Here is a 20,940-nt window from a genome sequence, read left to right as displayed (position 1 = left end):
ATCGATACCTTCTAAATTTTCTTTAGCAATTTTACTAGTAGGATGCCTAGCTAACGTGTGCGCAGCTGTCACCACTTGAGGCCCGTAAATTCTTAGGTTGATTTCGGTGAACTTTGCCGATACTTGAAGAGACTCCGAAAGTGCAACGTGTCTCAAGAGTTTGCATACCTACATTTTTAATTAAACGTTATTAAATGTTTATCGAATCGAACACAGATAGTTTAGATGCCATTGAAATTGGTTCAAAGAAAAAAGAAAAGAAAAAAAAAATAAATAAATAAAGAATTATAAATAGATATTTAACTTTCATTTTGTTTCAATTCTATTATTCAATGACGTGGTTCATTATTAGCGACATAAGATGGAAAATTCAAAGTTTATTATGCGATTAGCTGCGATTTTAAAGAATAATTTAAATCATATTTATGTTATATCTCTTTAATGTTATTGAGATGATGCAGAAGAGAAAAGAAAATATTTTATATTTTTTTCTTTGACACAATATTGATATCTATACAAAAAAAAAAAAAAAAAATAATAATAATAATAATAATAATAATAATAATAATAATAATAATAATATTCGCGTTTACTTTAAAAATATATTCGCGATTCAAGTGATACATATCAATTTAAGAAAAGAAAAACGTTCTTTTAAAATCCTGCCAAGTTTTATCCAGATCGTCACGTCGAAAGGTTAGACACGAACAAACACTTGTGCCAGCTCGTAAGGGTCAAGTCACGCTTTGAGGATAAAGGCGTTTCAAATCGATTTTAAGAAGATGTTAGAAGCTCTACACGTACTTCGAGAATATGTTCGATGTACTCGTGAAACCTGTCGCTGCTCTCTTGAAGTCGGTCGATTTCGTTAGCCAAAGCGAGATTTCTAATTGTCGAGACTAAATCCTGACCGGCTTTGGTCACCTGTCCAAGGTCACCAGCTTGTTCCATCGTCGTTGTCGTAAGCTGCTGACGAAGGTCACGAGTAGCACGAAGAACTCCCAATACTGCTTGTTCCATCTCCGAGCTTGGTGAACATCCGCCTCCTTCGAAGTTCTTATGATAGAAAGAGAAAGAAAAAAAAAAAGAAAAGGAAAGAAAAGAAAAGAAAAGAAATTAATGAAGCAAGAAGAGAGAAAAAGAGAGAGAGAGAGAGAGAGGGAAAGAGAAAGAGAGAGAGAGAGAAAGAGAGAGAAATGGAGAAATTGTCAATCCGTTTTTTCGTCTCTTTTTATCGCGCGTACAGATACAGCGAGTAAAATTAATTGAAAAAGTAATTATCACTTAAAGTCAGAACACTCGTTTTTCTCTTTAAAAGAAGTGAAAAAGGAAGAAGAAAAATGATAAAAAAGAAAAAGTAATTAGCCAAGGAAAAAACAAAGATTTGTAAATCCTGCAGTAGAAAGACATGGAAGATATTCAAAAAATATCATAGTACTCTTTATCCTTCTTCGATTCAATTTCGATCGTTGAAATTGATAAAAAACAATTTTAAATGAAACCGTTCCGTTCCATTCCGTTTTGTTCCGTTCAATTACGTTGCGCACATACGACAAATTCGATTTTAAAAAGAGACAGAAAAAGAGCCTTACCATACTATTACCGATCCGCAATAGAGTATTCAGCTCGAGTTTCGCTCGATCGCAAAGAAGAAGGATATTCTCTCGGTGCTCGTGACTCGTGTAAGCGCTGTCGGTAAAGTCCTGGGTCCTCTCGACGACGGTATCGAGGGCTGATGTCAGTGTTTCGCGACAGCCTTGTCCCAATAGAGTCATCCTCGTCGTTTCTACGAGCCTCTCGAAATGTTTCAATGCTGAGCACACGGTACTACTGTCCCAATCCTCTTGCTGTGGATTCTGCGAGTCACGATATAACGATCAATATATATATATATATATATATATATATATATATATATATATATATATATATGTATCCAAAGATATCTGTTTTTTTAGATAATCGAAAAATTAATGTGGATAAATCAATTTTATGATCGATGAACAAATTTTAATAAATAAATCTGATCATCATCTCTAATTAAATCGAAATGTTTTAATTTAATATATATATATATATATATATATATATATATATATATATCTTATATCTAATTTATATTTAACTTTACACACACACACAGATATGTATGCAGATATTTAAATATTTGTGTAGATACTTCATTTATATATTTTCAATAATAAAATCAAAATATCTTAATGTTTGGCTCAAACGTAATGCAGGAAAATGAGAAAGAAAGATAGATAAATGGATAAATACATAGACAGATAGATAGATAGATAGATAGATAGATAGATAGATAGATAGATAGATAGATGGATAGATGGATGGATAAAACAGATAGATAGATAAAAAATGAACAGATAGATAAAAAATCGAGAACATTTATAGTTATGTGGATGTATAACATCGACAATAAAGATAGATAGATAGATAGAGAGAGAGAGAGAGAGAGAGAGAGAGAGAGAGAGGGAGAGAGAACTTATCGAAAGTTTAAGACTTAAAATGTGCTGCATAACTATAGTTCGTGCATTTACATATATATAAAGAACCCGACTATGTGTCGAACAACGATCCTAAAATAGCTAGTGAATTGTTTAACAGCTTAAAGAAAGTTGGCCGTCGGCCGAGTCACTACTTGTTTCCTATAATAAATACAAGGGTACGATATTTGAATATAGAGGAAATGAAACATGATGTTTTAGTAGAAGAAACTAAAGGATAGAAAACGCGTTGGTTGGGTGCTTTTAACCTTGCCATAATCATACCCATTGCCCTTTTCTTGTTGTTTGGCACGAAATCGTATTGAAGAGAGAGATATATATACATATACATATTATTTGTTTGCAACTATCATCTCGTTTGCTCTTTTACGATGCGTCATCTTTATTGTCTATATAAAAGTGTCTTTCTTTATTTCCAAATCGATATCATTATCTTTTTCTTATATACTCATCTACGTACGTATGTATATATTATGTATACATTGTTTTTAAGAAATAGAAAGAAAAATAATGTATATGTGTGTGTGTGTGTGTGTGTTTAAGAGAGAAAAAGAGAGAGAAAAAGAAATTATGTCGGAGTTTCGGCGCCATCATGACCGAAGAATTTCGAAAGGTCGAATTTCTTTTGGCTGAGCTTTGTACATACGAAAAACAAACAATCGTTTTCTCGCTCGTGACATTACGAAAAAAGTTATAACACACATTTCATAGGATGACATTGGATAAACCTTATTTTTCTATCTTCGACAAATTATTTCTAACGATCCATGGATTCTTTTCGTTCCTTTATGGATCTCAACGGTACTACTTTAGAGATATATTATTTATGTAACAAGCAATGAACTAAGTATTTTAACGATGTCGTTTCTAATACACATATGTATACATAAGGAGATTTAAAAATTATTTTCCCTTGTTACAAATTATCTTTATTATTAAAAAAGAAATGATAAGTACTCGATTATTGATGAAAATGATGATAATGTTAAATGATATTAGGAAGAAAATTGTTTAAAACAACCTCTCTCTCTCTCTCTCTCTCTTTCTCTCTTCCTCTGTCTATAACTTTATAATTATTATTATTATCTATTAATTCTTTATTATTATTAAGATTTATTTGTTAATAAATTATATAACAAATAAATTTGATATATATATATATATATATATATATATATAATAATAAATATGACTGAAAAATATCACGTAGATAAAATTTTCTTACTTGAGAATTGGGGTAAGATTGAGATTCGCTACAATCGAGGACACCATCCTTAACCACGTAATGTATTAGATCCATCGCTCTTCTCATTTGACAGAAAACTGTGTCCCTATTCTCTCTAGCCGAGGGACATTCCGGATGTCTCAGGCACGTTTTGCTGGATGTGAGTAGCATCATCGTGCTTCTCTCCAAAACTTGTCGGGCAGCGGCCATTTGTGCCCTTCGTCTCTCGTCCTTCAGGTCATTCTATAAATTAATCAAGAAGGAAAAATGATAATAAGAATGGATCGATTTACGTTTAATCAAATAACTATGATATTGAATAGGGAAAGGACAAAGAAAAAAAGAAAAAAAAAAAAAGAAAAGAAAAGTGCTTACGTTTTAAATGAGACAATTTCTAATCATTCGTTTTATTCAAAAAATTTCTAAATTTTCCAATATATACGTATTTATATATATAATATTTCTAAAATATTCAATGATCGTGTTAATGAACAAATTTATTAATTAGAACTAACGATATTCAAACGTTTAGAAATATGTTTCTATCGTTTTAGAAGAAATAATCTATACGCCGAGGAAGAAGCAGTAGTAAAAATAGCAGCAGCGTATTATGAAATAAAAAAAAAGAAAAGAAAAAATAAAATCTATATGTAAATACGTACCTGACGATCACCGGTGAGGTGAGCCAATTCCACCATTTCCGCGCCGAATTGGCTAAATGCTTTAACGAATTCCGTGAAATTCGAAACGCTTTCAAGACGTCCAAGGCTACGGGCCACCTTGTCCTTCGCTAAAAGCAATTGTTTCACCACTACTATGTCCGCCAAAAGAAGAACTCTCGTAACCGAACCCAAAAGGCATCTTGCCGCTCTGACAACCGAGCCGCGATCTGCCAAACTGTCTTCCATAGCACATTCGCATAATTTTTCTATCGCTGATCCTAAAACATACGTCAATCATTGTAATATTAATCAGATTCAAAATGAATTTCAATTTTCTTTGATACGATTCATAATGAGAATTTCATTCAAGAAACGTAATAATTCTTTATAAGTCATCGATCGATGTATATTATTAATCATACATAATCATGCTAAAGATTGATAATGGATTATAATCTCTTAACCTTTCTCTCTCTCTCTCTCTCTCTCTCTCTCTCTCTCTCTCCCTCTCTCTCCCTCTCTTTATAAATACATCTTTATAAATACATATTTAAACGAGTTGATAAACTTGATTTACGTGTATTTTCATAATTACTGAGAGATTGATATGAAATAGAGCAACTAATGAGAAATCCAATTTACAATGATTAATACCTTAATCATCAGTCAAATTAACTTTACTCCATTTATACCGTTGATAATTTATTCGATTAGATTACACGATAATGTTTATATATTAACATTTCATCCCAACAATTTAATCAAATTAATTATTATCAATATTATATTGAATCCGAATTGTTCAATTTTATATCGAGATTTATATTAATGATATGAAATATACTTTTTTTCTTTTCTCTCTCTCTCTCTCTCTCTCTCTCTCTTTTCATTTCTTACAAAATGAGAGAGATTCCTTTGAAATAGAAAAAGAAAGAAAAATGAATTATATGAACGTGAATATCCCATATCTCATTATCTCTTTGTCTCTCTCTCTTTCTCTCTCTCTTTTTTTTCTTGTATCAAATTCGTAAAACGAATATTCTTTCTCTTTTTCTCCCCATCATAAAAAACGATGCCGTCAATTTTTACAGTTACGCTTTGAGTAAGACTGAATTTCATGAGACTTTAAAACCCCGCACGAATGATAATTCGCATAATCAAGAGTACGTTGTGCTCTTGTAATTAGACGTTTAGCCGACGAAGTGCCAATTTGTGGGCTACTCTCTGAGCAAGCCAAGCGGAACGCGCCGAGCATTTGCCAATTACGGTAAGCTTTGAACGTACGTGCCGTGCTACTAAAAGTCATACGAATGAAAGGGAAAATCATAATTAAAAAAGAGAATAATAAAAAACAAAAAACAAAAACAAAAAAAAAATAACACAATAACAATATATCCTAGAACAAAAAGAAAAATTATACATTATAGTGGGTTAAAAAGGAGAAAGAGAGAGAGAGAGAGAGAAGGAGGGTGGGAGAAAGTTATTCGTTATCCGTGAGAAAAACCTAATTTTTATTCTTAAAAAAGAACAACTGAACGATCATCGTTTGTATATTTTGGTTTGTTTATTTATTTACTTATTTATTTATTTATTTTCTTTTTTTTTTTAATGAGTTTAATTCTTTTTAAATTGAAAAGAATTTCGAGCTATTTTTTGAAGTATCGTAAAATAATATTTCTATACGATGGCCTTAATAGTCTTTTATCTTGCCAACCGATTCTATGTTTTCCTTGTCTCTCTAACTCTCTAACTTCCTCTCTCTCTCTCTCTCTCTTTTTCTCTTTTTCTCTTTCTCTCTTTCTCTCTTTCTTTCTCTTTTACCCAACAACGCTTTTTTCTTCGTAAAAGTTTTGACAGATTTTCAAGGCAACGATCGATGTATCGACAAAGAGAAGAAAAGTAAAAAAGGACTTGGTAACAAGTACATACTATCTCTCTCTCTCTCTCTCTCTCTGTCTCTCTCTCTCTCTCTCTCTTTAGTAGCCTACTTACAAAGATAATAGCTCGCCGAGTCCTTTTTAAAGAATACACTGAGAGTTTCCATCTTGTCGATCGTTTATCGAAATTAATGTAATTTTTGTTTCCCCCTCGTGTTATCGGAACTATATTTAACTTTTTTACTCGTTATTTGACATAATCACCTTCTTCTTCTTCTTCTTCTTCTTCTTCTTTTTCTTTCCCTTTTTTCATTTTTTCTTCATTCTTTCCTCATTTCTCATGCGTAAAATTATTCCTAACGGAAGAAAGTTAACGGGAACATTTTTGAAGGGCCCTGCTACTCCCTTCCCCTGTCCTCGCTCAAGAAGATCATTTTAATGAAAAGAAAATATATAAGATAGGATAGAACTTGATTAAGTTAGCGATTATGATCCGATATAAATAGGATATAAAAGACGACGACGTGTACTGTCGAAGTATGTATCGGTTGGATCGGTACACTTCTCTTATTCCGAAGTATATACCAGTATATATATATCCTTAGCCATTCACCATGCTTCAATGGGGGAAAAGGGTCTTCCGAGTCATTACTCAAGACGGAAGCCTTTATCAAAGGTTCCATAAAGAATTTAATATATTGATAGATCCGATAGAGTTCGAATCAGAGATGAAAGATGACGTCTAAACGAAGCTAACGAGATATACACGAACCCGTTTAACCATCGTCTATTAGTTAGGATACCAAAGACGTAACTTTTTATTAAATAAATTCGTTGATATGTGATGAGGATAAAAGGATGAAAGAAGAAGAAAAAAAAAAGATAGAAAAAAAAGAAAATACATAATGAGTCAATTTTATTAAACAATTCGAACGCGTCGTTTTAACAAGCATAAAGAACATTGAAAAGTCTAAGAATGATATATATATATATATATATATATATATAATATACGTAACGTTACGACCAGCAAACGATATCAGCGACGAACGTAATCAGTTCAGTTGCCTTGATAAAGAAACCTTACCAATAACTCTTTATGCAGATCGAAGTACCTATGTACTATCAAGAGCAAGTATGCGAACACCTTGACCGCGTTAAACGTAGAAAAAAAAATTATAGAAATGTCTCTCTTGGTCTTTCTACTTTTACGCCCTTTTCCAACGACAGATGAAATGAATGAAACGTGTAACCAAAGAAAGAGAGATGGACAGAGAGAGAGAGAGAGAGAAAGAGAGAGAGACAGACAGACAGATAGACAGACAGAGAGAGGGAGAAAGAGAAAGAGAGAGAAAGAGACAGAGAAAGAAAGAGAATGTGTTCCCTCTCTAACCACGAGTCGCATAATCAATAATTTCCTTTCCCCACTAGCGTTCCACCATTGTTAACGATCGTCATTAAGCCGTTAACTTTGCGCACTCGCGACACTATAGTTTTATTCCTTTCTAAATATAATAGAAAAATCGATCAGGACATTATCTCATTTAGTATTTAACACGACAAATATTTATCTCTTCGTGATATCCGTACGATTCAGATTTAATCGTTTTTATCCAAATAATTGTCTTATATATACATATATATATATAAAGATAATATAAATATAAGATAAATATAAGATAAAAAAGAAACGTAATAATAAAAACAATCAATAATATCAGATTGGCCAATAGGTATTACGATCGATAAAATTTTGGATATAAAAAAATATTGCTTGTTTATTTATTTTGCATATAAAAATTGAAAAATTGTTCTCAATAAAACAAATAGATAATATTTGATATAAATAAAATTTATATCTAATTAAATATATAAATTTTTCCTTCATTTAGTTACTTATAAAATGCTAAAACATTTCCAATAAAAAAGAAAAAAAAAAAAAACAGAAGAGAAAAATCACTGCATAATATCATTTATTTAGATACGAGTTTAGATACGAGGTATCGAATATCTTCCAATTATTAAAAAAGAAAAAAAAATTGTACCTATGGGTGTTATTTATTTGGATATTAAATACCAAATATTTTTTCAAAAAAATATACTACTATATATATGTATATATGTATATATAAATATATATATATATATGTAAATTATTAAAAATTCCAATATTACTTATTGGCCAACCAAATACTAACAAAATAAAATTTTTAATAATACATCGAATAGTATATGAAAAAGTGTTCTCCGTCTTTCAGAAAAATTTTATATTCTTTCTAATCACGAATTAATCGATACGTCCTCGAAATAATCGGTTTATTGCGAATGCACTATGTTACATATGGACTGTTTAATATTCGCTACATATATATATATATATATATATATATATATATATTAAATATATATATATTAAATATATATATATTAAATATATATATATTAAATATATATATATTAAATATATATATATATTAAATATATATATATTAAATATATATATATATATTTAATATTCGCCACATATATTGACTGAATGCTCAATACATCCGACCGCGTCGTTCACATTCTTTAAGGATTAATTCAATTAGCCGATTCAGACGATTCGTGCATTGAAATTCCACAATTCCATGCCACATACACACATAACTATGTACATATACGTGTACCTAAGTATTATATATATATATGTATGTATGTATGTAGGTGTGTATAAATTCAATTGTCATCATTAATAAATTCATAAATATGCGATTAAATCAGATTGTTTCGTGATATTAATGATTTACTAAATCGATTTATAAATATTATACATTTTCATAATTAATAAATTAATTATTTCTATTCTGATAATTCCTCTTTTTATTGAAATATCACAAATTTCTCTCCTTCTCTCTCTCTCTCTCTCTCTCCTTTTTTTTCTTTCTCTTTCTTTCTTACTCATAGAAGGCACGAATTTTCACGTTCCAATATCCTTGAAATTCGGTTGTGTTCAATATATATATATATATATATATATATGCATATATATACTTCACGATCGAATCTAACATATACATACCTATATATATTATATATATATATATATATATATATATATATATACGCATATCGTAGTTCGTTAGAAAAAGCTTTGGGGTTAATAAATGTTTTGCACGTTGACTTGACCTGATCTTAAAAGGTAGACCGGTGGGATAAAAATAGTCGAGTACTCTCTCTCGATCGAGAGGGTACACACAGACTGTGTCGAAGAAATTACACTTCGACGGTTTGGTCGATGCATTTCTTCGTTGGTGGACGATGACACAGCTCTCGCGGAAAAGGAGTGAAAGAGAAAGAGAAAGAGAGAGAGGGAGAGAGAGAGAGACGTAGAGAAAAAGAAAGAGAGAGAGAGAGAGAGAGAACTAAGAAAGAGAAAAGAAACGAGGGTATGGTAGCTGTTAAAAGGAGAAAGAAAATAGGAGGAAGAGAAGGTAGAGGGAGAGGAGGAGGTGGTGGAGGAGAAGAAGGAGGAGAAGAAAAAGCTTCTTCATCGTTTTTTTCAACCTCCTCGTCTCTCCTTTGCTATGTGCTTGAGGATTCTGATCTCGAGTGAGAGATAAATTCTCATCGTAGATGTAGATTGATAATAACGACGAAAACAGAAAGAGAATATATATATATATATATATATATATATATATATTTATATATATATATATATATTTATATATACATATAGAAAAGAATCGAGACTTAAATTATATTTCAGAATTGTAATTAATTTCGATTTAACTCGCGCCAAGTAAAGAGTCCTCTTATTTCATCGTTCTCGATATTTTCACGCTTATTTAATCGACGATGCATTTCTATTCGTATTTTCTTTCTATGAAATTTATACTGCAGCACTTAACTCTTTTGCTACTACCGTCCTCTCATCTTTCTCCCCCTGGACCAGTCCCCTCGACACTGACGCTATCTTCTAATGTTAAGCGTTTGAAACGGTGCCACATTAAGGAGCGAAAGAAATAAATGAAAGAAATATGAGAGAGAGAGAGAAAGAGAAACAGAGATAGATAGTGAGATAGAAAAAATGATAAAAGTAGAAGAAAGGAAGAAAAATACGATCGTTTGCCAAAAATATATTTATATATATATATATATATATATATATATATATATATCCCGACGAGTTAAGATACGTTATAGCTAGATTTTATCCCCTTCGGACATCACGTGCAACTTTTCTTTCACTTGGACCGTCCAGTAAATGAAGAAGATGAAGAAGAAGAAGAGAACGTAGAAGGAAGTGAAGAAGAAAGAAGAAATAAAAACGAAAAAAGAAGAACACAATTTTCTTTCTACATTTCTTAGTCCGTATCTTTCCTTCTTTCTTTCTCTCTCTCTCTCTCTCTCTCTCTCTCTTTTGCTCTTTTTTTTTCTTCCGTTGCCCTTAGTATCCCGTCAGATACACAAGACTCGATTAAATGCAGGAAAGGCGAGCTTAAACGATCGTTTGGTATTAAAAAGGAGGACACTCAAGGGAAAGATAAAACTCGTTCTGAATGGGGAAAAGAGAATTATAAGAAGGTGAGGACATTTATCGCGATGAAAATTCACATTAGTTTTTCTTTTTTTCTTTTTTTCATTTTTTTTTTCTTTTTTTCTTCTTTTTTTTTTTTTTTTTTTTTTTTATCATTCCCATTCGGGTATATATTTTATGTAAGTAAATATGTATGTATGTATGTATGCATGCATGTATGTATGTATGTCTTTTTCTTTTCGAGTGGAATAAGATGAGAAAGAAAAAAATCGAAGTCCTTAAACGTGGCAATGCAGATATTCGAGGATACACGTTTCGATAGGGAGAGCCTGGCTTCTCTGCTTATCGAGAAAACGAAAGCCAGAGAGAGACAAAAACAAAGAGAGACAGAGAGAGAGAGAGAGATAGAGAGAGAGACAGAGAGAGAGAGAGAGGAAGATAGTAAGAGACAAGGGATGAATCTCCCTCAGTGGGCGAACGCGCACACACACAAACGAGCAAGGCTCGGTGGATTTTCTGTCGATTTCAAAGGAAGATAAACGGCGCATTGTAAATTAGATTACCCAACCTAAATTCTGATTCCACACGGAAAGAGAGAGAGAGAGAGAGAGAGAGAGAGAGAGAGAGAAAGAGATCATCTTTCGTGATTTCTAAACATTCGTATATCTACTATAGACATGTTAGATATATATATATATTTTTTCTCTTCCCTTTTGATATTTTTCTATTAGAAGAGATTTGATTAAAAAAAAAAAGAAAAAAAGAAAAAAGAAAAGAAAGAAAAGAAAAAAAGAAACCGACAAATAATGATTTATGATGCGTCGATTAAATCGAAGAAAATTGAAAAATTCGCTTTTATAAATTACCTATAAAATAAGAGGAAAAGAAAGAGGAGAGAGAGAGAGAGAGAGAAAGAGAGAGAGAGAGAAAGAGAGAGAGAGAGAGAGAGAGAGAGAAAGAGAAAAAGAGAGAGAGAGAGAAAGAGAGAGAATTTCATTGAACACGAAATGAAATTAGTTTCTTTTTAATTTGTTTTTTCTTCACCCCGTTAACGAGAAGACCATATAACTTAAAGAAACCTTTTACAATGACCCAAAGGACGTTAGGATGCACTTTCCGAATATTCTCCCTTCGAACCTATCGAAGGCTTATTGGCTCTGTCCTTCAACTTTTTCAAGTAGTTTCTCAGAAAGTTGCAAAATGCGTTTTAGTAAACTTCTTAAAAGCACAAAGACTAGTTCTTCGTCTTGTTCTTCTACTTCTACTTCTACTTCTTTTACTTTTTTACTTCTTCTACTACTTTTTCTCCATTTTCTTTTTATTTTTCAATGGTGTGAGAACAGAGACGGAAAGAAAGAAAGAAAGAAAGAAAGAGAGAGAGAGAGAGACAAGATGAGAGGATATCAATGCTTCTCTCGACAATATGCATTTTCAACTTCGTATGACAGAAAAAAAAAAAGTAACATATTTAACGACAAACAGCCCTTTGAATTGCCTCGAGTGTTTTCTTTTCTTTACTATTTCTTTTCTTTCTTTTTTTTTTTTTTTTAAATCGTTCTTTATGTACACATATAATATACCTATGTAGACATGTACATGTTTCTACCGAACTACCTTCAATCACTAACTCTTCTTCTTCTTCTTCTTCTTCTTCTTCTTCTTATTCTCTTTCTCTTTCATTTCTTTTATCTATTTTTCTATTCCGACACATTCTATTCCATCGTCAACCCTCTTTCTTCAATGCTTTATTTCCCACGTTATGTAGACTCTCTATTTCTGTGGAATAAAAAGAAAAGAAAAGAAAAAGAAAAAAAGAAAAAGACAGAAAAAGAAAAAAAAGAAAATATGAAAGAACTAAACATGACAAACGCGAAAGGTTCCTTCCTTCCCTTCCCTTCCTATCTCTCTCTCTCTCTCTCTCTCTCTCTCTCTCTCTCTCTCTCTCTCTCTCTCTCTGCCCTTTCTATTTTTCTAACGAAATCGCGTATATTGTGATTTTATTGTATACGAGAGAACATCTTTTGAGAGTTTAAGAATCAATTTTCCAAGTTTGGTCGACGAGTGCCATTGTAAAAAATTCTTTTGATTCCTTTTGTAAAACGATCAAGATATTCCGTAAAGATGATGTACAAAAAATATAATAAATAAATGAAATACAGAAAACATTTGCCTTTATAATTTCGAATTGAATTTTCGTGTTCTGCTTCTTTCTTTCTTCTTTTTCTTTTTTTTTTTTGTTTTTGTTTTTGTTTTTATTCCGTTCCTTTTTTCTTTCCTTCCTTTCCCTTCTTCCTTTTTTTTTCTTTTTTTTTTTTTTTTGATTCCTTTCTCTCTCGATTAAACTTTTAAACTTACCAGCGACTCGGGCCTCTTTGCAAGCCTCGTACATGTCCTGTTTGATCTCGGGATTGTCGTCGGCGATTGTCTCGCCAACGGTGACGAACCTTTCGACCGCCAAATTTACCGCCTGTCCAACCCTCGCGACAGCACGAAGACTCCGGTCGGAACATAGCGGCCGTTCTCTGTGCGACACTAGCGTAGAAATCTGCAAAAGAAAGAAAAATATCAAAAAAAAAAAAGAAGAATAAGATCTCTCTTAGAATTTGTTTGATTTATTAAAGAAAAAAAAAAAGAAAAAGATGAATGTTTTAATTTTTTACAAATTTTTTCTTCCCTTTTCTCTATCGCAAACAAAAAAATTAATATTCTCTATTCATATCGAATATACGATTTATATTGCCAATAGGTATGATTAATGAATCTTACGATATTTGATCATAGAATGAGTATGATTAATGAATGTGATATAAAAATTTTATAATATATCTGTATAGTATTTTTGTGCCTTTTATGGAGATGACAAAAGGAAAAGACAAAAAAAAAGATTAAAAGAAACAAAAAAAAAAAAAAGAAAAAGAAAAACAGAAAAAGAAAAGAGAAAATAATTATATTGTACGTAAACATAATAATAGTACGTACTATTATTATGTTTTAATGTATATACATAGTATGTGTGTGTGTGTGTGTGTGTATGTGTAATCATCATATAATTATAATGAAATGCAAAAAACTGTGATTTACATAAATATATTATGTTAAATCAAAACGAAGAACTAACAAAGGTACGCTTATTATGAGTAATTAACATTAATATTTAATTAACGATAAAATTACTTTCTATGCGACTACGAGAAGTGGTCTACAATGAATGAACAAACGAACGAACGAACGAACGAACGAATGAACGAACGAACGAATGAACGAACGAACGAACAAGTTCGAGATAATGAATTCCATAGTCATCTAACCCAACGTTATTTTCTACATAAGTACTTTGCATGCACAGATCATAAAGAAAAATTGCGTCGTCATGTTCTCCTTGTTATCGTCATCGTGTCCGTTACAAGAGTACTCTCTTAGATAAGACGTTCACATCTTAAATGACATAACATATTAGGGGGACCGGAAAGTAATGTCGCTTCTGCGCATGTCGATATTTGATTGTAATTAAAAATAAAAACTTGTTAAAAATTTATTTGTTTGAATTTAATTTAAAAAAGCGACATTACTTTCCGGTCCCCCATAATATAAACGTATTTTGTTTGAAAAGGAAAAAACGAAGATTCCATATATATATATATATATATATTATAAATAATAAAAATTCTAATTATATTTATACTTTCACCTGTTTAATTAACGTTAATTAATTAATTATTAAGAATAAAAAATATTAAAGAAATAAAAATGAAATAAAAACATTAATTATATTAATTCAATACATGTCAATATATATATATATATATATATATATATATATATATATATTTCTCTACATCTCTCTAAATATCATTTGATATCACTCGTATATCTGTATATCTGTATATGTGTATATCTGTAATATAAAAATTACAAGTCACTGTGCTTGCTTCAATTAACATTCTCTCTCTCTCTCTCTCTCTCACTCTCTCTCTTTCTCTCTCTCTCTCTATCTATCTATCTATTTATCTATCTCTCTGTCTTTTTGTTCCTCTTTCCTTTTCTTTCTTTCCCACTTCATCTCTTCATCACTCTCTCTCTCTCTCTCTCCCTCTCTCTCACTTACTGACTCGGGGCATAACGTTATGTTACTATAGTTACCATGTAACACCATTAGGAGTCTGCCTGTGAAATTCACGACGCATATACGATGCATTTTCCATACAATTAGACAATGCATTCGGGTGCTGCCTCTTTCAGACGATTCTTCTCTACGACGTGAATAGTAGAGTGAAAGAGAGAGAGAGAGAGAGAGAGAAAGAGAGAGAGAGAAAGAGAGAGAGAGAGAGAGAGAGAAAGAGAGAGAGAGAGAGAGAAATACTAGAACGAATGAGAGTACGAGAGAGAGAGAAATACTAGAACGAATGAGAGTACGAGAGAAAGAAAAGTCAGCAGATGGAAAGAGGCACGAAAAGGTGCGGACCCAAAGCTATTGTTTTACCAGATGAATGCCGAGAGACTCTACCGAACGAATGCGAGTTTTCTATTCGTACATATGTATGTATGTATATATATATATATATATGTGTGTTAACATGTCCTAGAAGAAAAATTCCAAAGATTCTTCTTTTTTTACATTTTTACTTTCTTCGCTATATCTTTTTTCTTTCGTTTTAAATCGTTCATCGAACTCCTACCATTTAATATTTTAAAAATTATTTACAGATTTAATTATGACTCTCTCTCTCTCTCTCTCTCTCTCTCTCTCTCTCTCTCTCTCTCTCTCTTTCTGATAATTGTCATGATTTATAATATTATTACTGATATAATATAATTTGATATAATAAAATTTAATAAGATTCGATAATATTACATTACTCGTCAATTACAATTTTTATCCATTAGATAATATTAGTCTGTAAGAATGAATTCATCGAATAATATTGTTAAATATGTGAAACAACGTGTGTGTCATTGTTCGCGACTTAATCGTTCTTTTTCATAAGAATTCAAATTTATGATTATATGTATATCGTGAAAAAGAAAGAAAAAGACAAAGAAAGAAATAGAGAGAGAGAGAGAGAGAGAGATGTTCGTAAAAAAAAGAAATGAAGAAGAAGGAAGAAAACTGGCATTAATCTTACTTTTGGTCTACGCAAACCATTACAATCAGCCGCATTGCTTAAAGAAAAAGATAAATAAAAGAATATACGAAAGTTTTTTCTTATGAAAAGTTAGAACGGCTTGGCATTACAATGGAAAACAAATCATTCGGAGTTTCAAATCGCATACACCCTTATCTGACCTAAATACATATTATATCGTATCGTAATCGTTTAAGATAAATTTTTTTTAAAAAGAAAAAGAAAAAAAAAACAAAAAAAAAAAAATAAAAGTGAAAATAAAAATAAAATAGGAAGAAAAAAAGAAAACAAAAAAGTAGAACGCCGAAGAATGCAACGTTTCATTCTCATATTTTTGTGGACAAAAAAAAACGGGACAATTATTTACAATACTCTTTACATCAATGACTCTCAAAGTGAGAGTAAGCGATAAAAACTTTTAAACAGAGAGAGAGAGAAAAAGAGAGAGACAGAGAGAGAGAGAGAGAGAGCACTGTGGATTAAAAAAGATAATAAAAAAAGTAAAAACAGAATTAAAAAACTGTTCAAAAAAACTGTATCTCTCTTTATATGTTCCTAAAAATAATGGGTCAAACCTTTCGATACCATCCTGTATATATGGTTTATCAATACAAAATTTAATTTGCGTAAATATATAATAACATGTGTATACATACATATATATATATATATATATATATATATATATATATATATATATACGTATGTATTTTCCCCATCGTTATACTATACAACTATAGTTTTATCCATTTACAAAAGTAATGGATATGCCACAGTTACGTGCACATTTTCTTAGGATGAAGATATTGCACCTGCTGTGTATCTCCCTTTAAAGAAAGATGGGGTTGGAGTGCGAGGGGTAGCTTCAAGACAAAAAAAAACAACAAAAAAAAAGAAAAAAAAATAAAAGAAACTTGAAAAACATTATCTAACATGTTATCGTCGTTCTAACAGAAATTGAAATCGTCGAAATCGCTCGGAGCAATGAAATCTAAAATCGTGCAAACACTCGGGTGAAAAGTCAATTGGCCGTACTTTCGTTGGCTGATGCCTTCCGGCTTTTGATTCTTTGTTAAAAGGGCTTCAATTTGCGTTGAGAAAAGCCGATGGTCATCGTCGAATCCTGTGGGTATGGGATGAATATTCAGGCTTTGCGTTAATTAAGGACTCGTGAAGAGTAAAGGCCGTGCTGTGGGAGAGGGACAGGGTGGTATGAATCGGGTGAATGGGGTGAGTAGGAAAGAGAGGGAGAGAGAGACAGCAACTATGGTTGGATTATATGCATAGCAATGAAGATTCTCTCTCTCTCTCTCTCTCTCTCTCTTTCTCTATCTATCTATCTATCTATCTATCTCTATCTTTGTCTCTGCCCACAAAATCCAAAAAATACAACACGTTCGTTCTCTCATCTAACCAAGCTGCTACCACCTTCCTTTCCGTCTTACTCACTCTCATTCTCTCTCTCTCTCTCTCTTTCTCTCTCTCTCTCTCTCTCTCTCTCTCTCTCTTTATCTGTCTCTTTTTCTCATTTCCTTTCTCTCTTGCTAACTCGTTCTTCCATTTTTAATTTTTGTTTCTCTCAGCTAATTGCAAGATTTGTATGATCGTAAAGGAGGTCAATTTTTTGATTCCATTGATTCCACTAAACTCGATAAGTATTGAAATGTATAGAAAAAAGAAAAGGAGAAAAAAGAAAAAAAGAAGAAGAAGAAAAAGAAAAAAGAGAACAATTTCTTAATTCTGTTGCTCAAAATCAATGTTTCAACAACGCGAACAGACATTTAGATGTTTCTTCTTCGACGTTATGATAATTACTTCGTGAAAAAAAAAAAGGAAGAAAAAAGAAAAAAGAAAACAAAAGAAAAGAAGAAAAGAAGGAAAGGAAAGTAAAAAAGAAAACGAAATAAAAGTAACAAAGAAAGAAAAGAAAAAAAAGCGAATGATCTGCGTCTTTTTTGGAAAAAGGGGCAGAAACGTAGGCGAGCCTTAAGAGAAAAAGAGAAGGAAAAAAAGAGGAAAGAAATGGAAAGGAAAAAAAAAGAAAAAAAAGCAAAAAAAAGACGAAAATTTCTATGGTCGCATTGCGTTGCCGAGACGAATATCCCCGTGAAGAATGTATTCCAGAATGCCCGCTGGACATTTTTCGATGCGATGAAAAAAAAGAAAAAGAGAAAGAAAAAGAGAGAAAGAGAGAGAGAAAGAGAGAAAGAGAGAGAGAGAGAGAGGGGGTATAGGGGAGAGAGAAAGAGAACTATCCAGCACGTTCTAAAATATTTTCTTCTTGAATATTGGAACAAAAATTTCTATTAAAGATATACGTTCTCTCTCTCTCTCTTCTCTCGTTCTGTCTCTATCTCTCTCTCTTTCTCTCTCACTCTCATCTGTTCTTCCTCATATTTTTACTCGTTGCTAGTTTTGAATCCTCTTATTCTTTCACTATACTTTCGACGTTGAATAGTTTCGTTGTATAGAATACTTTAACCTTTTTCTTTTTCATTTTCTTTCCTTTCTTTCCTTAGTTTCTTTCTTCTTCGAAATGCAATAGAGAAAGATCGAATCGTGAAAAATTTTATTATTACGTATAAACACGATTTAAGTAATATTTGTTAAATTTTCATTGGTTTCCTTGGAAATAATGTTTCATCCGAATAGATATTGACGATACGTAATACGCGTGTAACGTAAAATAATATTTCATTTTTAATCCTATAAGTTGACTCAAGTAAGAGACTATAGAAAAGTGTTTAAGAGTATATATCCTTATTACGTTGGCATACTTCGAAAATAAATATAATAAAAAATGTTGAGAGATGAGCTTCGTCAAAGTGCTCTGCCATTTCGAGAGATACTATTAATCTTAAATTATTCAAAGAAAAAGTAAGAAGAAGAAGAAGAAGGAGGAGAAGGAGGAGGAGGGAAAAAAGGAGAAAAAAAAGAAGAAGAAGGAGGAGGAAGAAGAGGAGAAGGAGGAGAAAAGTGAGTCTATTCGATTAGGTTGCAGGAAATGCTAATTCTCTGAAGGACGTGATTGAAGGTGGTAAGTGAAAGAGAGAAAGAGAGAGAAAGAGAGAGAAAGAGAGAGAAAGAGAGAAAGAGAGTGAGAGAGTGAGAGAGAAAGAGAGAGAGAGATAGGTGCTATTGCATCGTGCCACGTTTCGGTTATAACGACGTTACTATATAAACAAAGGATACAACAGCCGAACGGATTAACGTAATCCGTTTATCCGTGATTGGATTTCAAACGATTCCATAGATATGCCACGAAAGAAGAGTTCGGTCTTTATCGTAAACGACAAAAGGACGGTATGTATGTCCTTACAAGTTCAGATAAAAATTTCGATCTTAGGGAAGGGAAAAAAACGAAAGCAAAAAAAGAAGAAAAAGGAAAAAGAAAAAGATAAACAAGGTATAGGAGACCATTTAAATAGGGGGGGAAGATTTATCTTCGATCGAAATATCAAAGAGACTATAATCATTTAAATAATTACGTGGCATGACGTTATTATTGTGTATTAAAATATAAATTGAAACTTTTATAATATATGTATGTGAAATAATTAAGATAATAAATGATAACTAAGGGATCATAGGGATCATAGATTAAAAAAAAAAAAAAAAAAAAAAAAAAAAAAAAAAGAAAAAAAGAAATAAATAAAAATCTGAGTAACTTTGAAAAGACTTTAAAAAAAGGCTAACTATCTTTTATCTTTCTCAGATTGTAAAAGATTGTCAGGTTATGACTTTTTCTTTTTCCTTTTCCTTCTTTTTTTTATTTTTTTTTTTCTTTTTTTTTTACGAAAATATTGTTTCAAGAAATTTTGAAACGAGGAGCAGTTGATTTTTCTTTCTCTTTTTTTTTTTTTTTTTTTCTTTTAAATCACCTAAGATATTGTTTTGCTCGTTTTTATCATGATATACGGGAAATAATGGTGATGTTATGTCAGAGTTAGTTGTTAGGAATATATAGAAGGGAAGCTATACAATATATATAAATATATATATATATATATATATATATATATATATATATATGATCTATGATGAAATAGTTAAAAAAGAAAAAAGCTCTAGTTACCTCGTACGTCAAAGCTTTGAGTAAAAAAAGGTTTCTAGTATATACTGCGTAAAGTAATAATATGAAACGAAGAGACGTTTACTTGTTCAGTATCGACAGACAACTAGCCCGAAGGCACGACAAACAATATTTATATAGGCAACCCTTCTAATCCTTATTGATGTTTGAACTAAACATGCAAGCAAATGTGTACGCTGTTATGCATTAATATTCGAATGTGATGTAACGTTTCTTAATGATTAAAACAACATTTAATGATCCACTGGTATACTGCATATAATACATACATAAAAATTTGCATAAATATATATATATATATATTACATTCTACGGTATAAACAAATAAACAAATAAATAAATAAAACATATCTATGTGAAAAATATAGAAGAAAGATTGATCTGCATGGATTTCAAGCGAACGGTGGGAAAAATAAAAACATCGTTTTAAAAATACTTTCTTTATGCTTTGTACTCCCGAATTCGAAAGATGTTTATAACAAAAAAAAAAAAAAAAGAAAAGAAAAAGAAAGAAAGAACTTGAACCGTGGAATGAATAAGAGGGGAAAAAAAAAAGAAAAAAGAGTATGCAAGATCCTGGGGGCGACGTCGCGAAATAAAGAAAAATTTATGACGATAACGAAATCGTTCTCCCACGATTTTTAAGAGGGGGGGACTACAATTTCTCTCTCTCTCTCTCTCTCTCTCTCTCTGTCTCTCTCCCCTCTTTTCTTTCTAGATCATGGTTGTTTGATCGAAAGCACGATTACGCTTCTCCCTTATTTTCCTCTTTCGTTTCGAAAATGTGAAAACAGTAACAATATTTCATTGATAAAAATCCCATCGACTATCAATTTTATATAATCTTTTTTTCTTTTTCTTTTATTCTATTTTCTTTTTTTTTCGTCGACGACAAAACATTTTTAATATTTTT

The 20,940-nt window shown here is 31.3% G+C and overlaps 1 protein-coding gene across 5 annotated transcripts in view; it reads right to left on the bottom strand.

Moving 5' to 3' along the window:
* The window catches only part of alpha-Catr (alpha-catenin related), a 71,280-nt gene that overhangs the window by 11,835 nt on the left and 38,505 nt on the right, over nt 1–20,940 (bottom strand). For all 5 annotated transcript variants that reach the window (XR_014982173.1, XM_035867125.2, XM_035867123.2 and 2 more), the window contains 6 exons: nt 13,167–13,356; nt 4,413–4,690; nt 3,751–3,993; nt 1,593–1,856; nt 805–1,056; nt 9–168 (listed from right to left, as the gene is read on the bottom strand). Coding sequence is in view for 4 of the 5 variants with exons in the window: in XM_035867125.2 (XP_035723018.1) it covers nt 9–168; nt 805–1,056; nt 1,593–1,856; nt 3,751–3,993; nt 4,413–4,690; nt 13,167–13,356 (1,387 nt within the window). In the remaining variant the exon portion in view is untranslated. The remainder of the gene's footprint in view (nt 1–8; nt 169–804; nt 1,057–1,592; nt 1,857–3,750; nt 3,994–4,412; nt 4,691–13,166; nt 13,357–20,940) is intronic.

This window comes from Vespa mandarinia, chromosome 5 (genome assembly GCF_050613455.1).
Source record: "Vespa mandarinia isolate Hongniang chromosome 5, ASM5061345v1, whole genome shotgun sequence".
In the NCBI taxonomy this organism is placed as follows: Eukaryota; Metazoa; Arthropoda; class Insecta; order Hymenoptera; family Vespidae; genus Vespa; species Vespa mandarinia.
Note: the sequence above shows the minus strand (reverse complement) of the source record. Positions and strands in the feature narration are given on the sequence as shown.